The 5,390-nt window shown below is 55.2% G+C and overlaps 1 protein-coding gene across 1 annotated transcript; it reads left to right on the top strand.

The window, feature by feature from the left end:
* The first annotated feature begins 939 nt into the window (after window positions 1-939).
* FOXD1 (forkhead box D1) lies at window positions 940-3,513 on the top strand. Its single transcript, XM_070357837.1, has one exon. It carries the CDS (start codon window positions 1,078-1,080, stop codon window positions 2,497-2,499), a length of 1,422 nt encoding a protein of 473 aa, XP_070213938.1. The 5' UTR covers window positions 940-1,077; the 3' UTR covers window positions 2,500-3,513.
* The last annotated feature ends 1,877 nt before the right edge of the window (window positions 3,514-5,390 follow it).

Raw genomic sequence — 5,390 nt, 5'->3', positions numbered from 1 at the left:
TTCAGATAGTGACTAAAACGCCACCCTAACAGCATTTTTATTAACAGATGGTGGAAAACAAACGTCTTTGAAGAAGAACCGAAGGGGACAGGTTAAAAGGTCAATAAACAATTATTATTGCGCTTAAACTGGGGTGGGGGGCGGTTTCTCATCAGATTCCGTGGGGAGCCGCTGGTTCTATCTGGAGGATATGGAACAAACCAACAAATCTCAGGGCCGTTCCCCAGGGACCACCTCAGACGACCCTCAGGGATGGTCATATCCTGGCTAGACGGTTCCGATAGGCCATCGAGTGGTCAAACTGTCGCGTCCCAGGAGTGTCTGGGGTTCGGGTTGAGGGCTCATTGAAGAGGAGACTGGGAACTCGAACTCGTGCCATGGCCCTTGATCAGACCAACACGAGCCTGCGCAAAACTCAGAGGTCTCAGCTCCTTTGGGAAGGAATGGTGGGGTCCTGCCTCCTCCCCCCTCTTCACAGTTGCTGCTCCCTCCTACAGTGAACTTTCTCTTGGAGTAGTGCTGATTTTCTAGGCTTTCTTTCCCTAGCCTTGGCAGAGCTCTGACGTGCACACCATGTGACAGGCCTCCTTCAGCTATAAGCCAGGGAAAGGTCCGCCCTCTCCTGGACTCAGCCCTCTCCTCGCCGAGCTCTGTCCCTAGACTCTCCACCGTCTCGCACCCTCCCGGGCGCCCGCCACTCTTGAGTTGTTCCCTCGGTACCCCGCCACCCTCTCCTCGACGGACGCGGCGAGGGGCTGCTGGTGGAGAGAGGAAGGTCAAGTCCCCCGCCCAGGCGGGGTGCGCGCCTAGCCAAACCAGCGCGGAGATCGCGGGACCACCGCGGCGGCGCAGGAGTTACAAAGTCGCAGCGCGAGCCTCTGCCGCTGCCGCGCAGCACCAGCGCCGCAGCTCCAGCAGCCGCGGAGCACCGTCCCCCCCCGCCCCCGCCTCCCCCTCCCCGCCCAGCGTGGCGCCCCCGGGCCAGGCCCGCCACCCGGGACCTGGGCTGGGGTGCGGCGGGAACCCGGAGCCCGGCGCCCCTATGGGCCGCCTCGCCGCCGCCGCCGCGCCACAGCTATGACCCTGAGCACGGAGATGTCCGATGCCTCCGGCCTCGCCGAGGAGACAGACATCGACGTGGTGGGGGAGGGCGAGGACGAAGACGACGAGGAAGAGGAGGACGACGACGAGGGCGGCGGCGGCGGACACCGCCTGGCTCTCCCCGCGCGGCGGCGGCGGCGGCGGCCCTCGTACGCAGGGGAAGACTATCTGGAGGACCTGGAGGAGGAGGACGACGACGATGACATCCTGCTGGCTCAGCGGACTGGGGGCTCCCCGGCGCCCCCGGGTCCAGCCCCGGGGGCGGGGGCCGGGGCCGGTGGCGGCAGCGGCGCGGGCGCAGGCGGCGGCGGCGTGGGCGCGGGCGGCGGCGCCAAGAACCCGCTGGTGAAGCCGCCCTACTCGTACATCGCGCTCATCACCATGGCCATCCTGCAGAGCCCCAAGAAGCGGCTGACGCTGAGCGAGATCTGCGAGTTCATCAGCGGCCGCTTTCCGTACTACAGGGAGAAGTTCCCCGCCTGGCAGAACAGCATCCGCCACAACCTCTCGCTCAACGACTGTTTCGTCAAGATCCCCCGCGAGCCCGGCAACCCCGGCAAAGGCAACTACTGGACACTCGACCCCGAGTCCGCCGACATGTTCGACAACGGCAGCTTCCTGCGCCGGAGGAAGCGCTTCAAGCGGCAGCCGCTGCTCCCGCCCAACGCCGCCGCCGCCGAGTCGCTGCTGCTGCGCGGCGCGGGGGGCGCGGGGGGGGCAGGGGACCCTGCCGCAGCCGCCGCGCTCTTCCAGCCCGCGCCCCCGCCACCCCCGCACGCCTACGGCTACGGCCCCTACGGCTGCGGCTACGGCCTGCAGCTGCCGCCCTACGCGCCGCCCTCGGCCCTCTTCGCCGCCGCGGCGGCTGCTGCCGCCGCCTTCCACCCGCACTCGCCGCCGCCGCCCCCGCCGCCGCCGCCGCCGCCGCCGCCGCCCCACGGCGCGGCCGCCGAGCTGGCCCGGACCGCCTTCGGCTACCGGCCGCACCCGCTCGGCGCCGCCCTGCCCGGCCCCCTGCAGGCCTCGGCGGCCAAGGCGGGCGGCCCGGGCGCCTCGGCGCTGGCGCGCTCGCCCTTCTCCATCGAGAGCATCATCGGGGGCAGCCTGGGCCCGGCCGCCGCCGCCGCCGCCGCGCAGGCCGCCGTAGCCGTGCAGGCCTCGCCCTCCCCATCTCCCGGGACGCCGTCCGCGCTCGGGGCCGGCGGTAGCGACGGCGGCGGCGGCGGCTGTGCGGCTCAGGCGGCCGTGGGCCCGGCCGCCGCTCTCACCCGCTCGCTCGTGGCCGCCGCCGCCGCTGCCGCCTCCTCCGTCTCCTCGTCGGCCGCCCTGGGGACTCTGCACCAAGGGACTGCCCTGTCCAGTGTCGAGAACTTTACTGCTAGGATCTCAAATTGTTAATAACGCTATGTTAGCGCGCTTGAGAAAGAGAAGGTAGGAATCATGGCTCCTATTTTCATCTGGGTGGTTTTGTGTTTTGTTCCCTCCTCCCGGCGCGGCCCCTCCCGACCTCGCGCCCCCATTTCGCCGCTTGGGATTCTCAGACGAGACTGTGTTTGGCAACTTCTCGGGCGCGCTCTTCGGCTCTGCAGGTCCCTCTATTTATGCAAAGTCGCCCTATGCAGCAGCCCCCCAAACTGGGGTGGGGAGGAAGAGGGTGCTGGTGGAGATCCGCTCTGTTTAGGCTTCCTTAACAAGGGGCTTCCTTAACAAGGGGCTTCCTTGACTTTGGGAACATTTTTTAAAAATCTAAGCCTTTTTGAGGTCTAGAGAGTCTCAGGTCCAGGCGTTAAAAAACAAAAAACGAAAAACAATAATGTTCAACAGAAGAGTAATGCAAAAATAGTAGAGGTCCCGAAAAATGCCAGAGAAGCAATAGTTTTTATTTGAGGATATTTGTCTGGTGTGCTTTTTCATGAAAAGGAAAAAATGATTAACATGTTTACACAAGGAAAAAAGTCAAAATTATCATTTCTTATTTTAACCTGTGTTTTGTATCATAATAGACATGCGGAATTTTTATTTTGTACTTACTGCGTATTCTTTACAAGGAGTATTGTAAATTTTGACTGGCAATTATTGTACTATTCTAATGTAAGATTTTTACACTTTTTCAGAAATAAATACTTAATTTTCAAAGAAAATTCTCCAAAAGAATCGACTTTAGTCATCCCCTTCTTAGTTTATTTTCTTTTCTGTTAAAAAAAGTTTCCTTGTGGGCTAAAGTAGGAACCCATTATCAGAAGAGAAAAGTAATATTTTCAGAGACAACAAGAACATCATGCCATGATTTTTATTTATACTAAGTCAAAACCATTGCAGGGGATCAGAAATTATTTTTAAATGACTACAAATAAAAGTTACTTTGGTATACATTTCCAAATCTTATTTGATTCCATTTTGAAGAGCACTGAGGATTCTTAAAAGCCACAGTTCTCTAAGATAATTTTATAGAACTTTAAATTTTATTTTGGAGCTTCCCACTCCATTTAATTTCCACTCCCTTCTGAGCACAATATCCTATAAATCTAAAAACTCTGCAACATAAGGTTATGTTTTAATGGGAGTAAGTAAAACAAATCTGTGACTTTTGAATTAAAAATTTATTAGAAAAAATTTCATAGAGCTCATCATCAGTTAAATAGCTTTAATCAGACAAGAAAATACATAGATAAAATAAATTGTATCTGAAAGCTCTAGTATTTAAAGCTGTTTTCTTTGACAGAATTCCAGTAGTTGCATAAAGAAGTTTTTATTCTAAAAGTCAGTGTTAACTTCAAAATTCTAGTTGGAATGAATAACTTGGAGTATGTAAAGAAAATCTTTAATTTTCAGATACTCTTTAAAGAATGAAAATGCATCAGGTGTTTATTGAACTACTTATGTTTTAAAATTTTAGGTGATCTAGGATATCTTTTTTCAGATTTTATTTTCCTTAACTAGTTATTGCAGGTAGTTTATAGTTCTTGAAAAAGATGAGACTAGTTTTGGCTACTACCAGTAACGTGGGCTTCAGATAAAACGAAGGGATAGTAATTTTCATACTTAATATCAGTGAACTGTTTTTTCAAATATCTGGACAGGTATATATCTGAAGACCTGGCGATTTAATCTGGCAAATTAACAAAGGCCACATTGTAGGCCACTGTTTTGCAGTGCCATTAATTCTTTGATGCCCTATCCTTCCCTCCCTTTTTGGGGAGGGAAAAAAACTGACCCTCATAGCCTCAAAATTAAGTTCTACGTTTTTTACCCTATGGAATATTTGAAAGAGGGAAAATAAGAGGCTAAAGTAAACACAATCACCCCCAAGTTTATCACTGATACCTAGATACAAGTTGAAATTCGTTAGACTAAAGTCTTTTTTTGAAAAGTTACTTTTACCCTAGCCCACCTAAGGAAGAGGAGACATTGGAACCCGGAAGGTCCGGATGTCACTGGCGCCCTGAGTGGACAGGCTTTAGCAGGCGGAGCCCAAACCGCACAAGCACTGCTGGCGGGCCTCAAAGCCTTCTGTAACGCATAGATCTGAATTTTTATCTGAAAGTAATTAGGGAGAGCGCGCGAAAATAAAAATCGTGTATCTCACTATTTGCGTGATGCTTGGGTATCCTGAACCTGGGAGTCCCGGCTAATCCCTTTCTCTATCCAAATTTCCGCATCTTTAAAAAAGTGCAGGGACGCGCTCCGCCTCCCAGGCTGTCAGTGCTTTTAAGAGAATGGCAAGAAAGCCTGGGCGATCCAGCGCTGTCTTCGGTCCGGGACAGGGAGCCGGGGTCCCGCTTCCCCCGCAAGTGCGTCGTGAGTCCTGAATCCTGAGAAAAGGTGAAGCCGACCTGCCTGCCTCAGTCTCGAGTTTTGCGTCCTGCGAGTGCAGCTCCTCCACTACCGCCGGGTTTGGGGTTCCCCCGTCGGCTTTGCTGGCTCCGCGGGCCTGGCCGACCTATGGGAAAGCGAAGGCCGCGGAGACAGGCGAGGGGTTGGCCGTGGGCCGCCAGGCGAGGGCCGCGGGGCAAGCGAGGAGTGAACCACGGCAGTGGGCCCGGTGAGCCAGGAGCTCGGGGCGCGCCCCGTCAGGCCGCGGGGGCGAGCAGGTGCTGGAACAAAGGCCGCCCGGCTACCGCGGCCTTTGATGGGCCAGGACGTCTCCTCCCGGGGCTCCTCATTCGCATGCAAATCCAGCTCTGGTCCCCTTTTCTTTGAAGGCAAACAGAAGGATGTTTGTGTGTTTGTAAGGACGAAACCGGCTTGAACAAGCCTTCCTCAATAGGCTGGGTCTCGAAAAATAAACC

This window comes from Bos mutus, chromosome 20, assembly GCF_027580195.1.
Source record: "Bos mutus isolate GX-2022 chromosome 20, NWIPB_WYAK_1.1, whole genome shotgun sequence".
Lineage (NCBI taxonomy): Eukaryota > Metazoa > Chordata > Mammalia > Artiodactyla > Bovidae > Bos > Bos mutus.
Note: the sequence above shows the minus strand (reverse complement) of the source record. Positions and strands in the feature narration are given on the sequence as shown.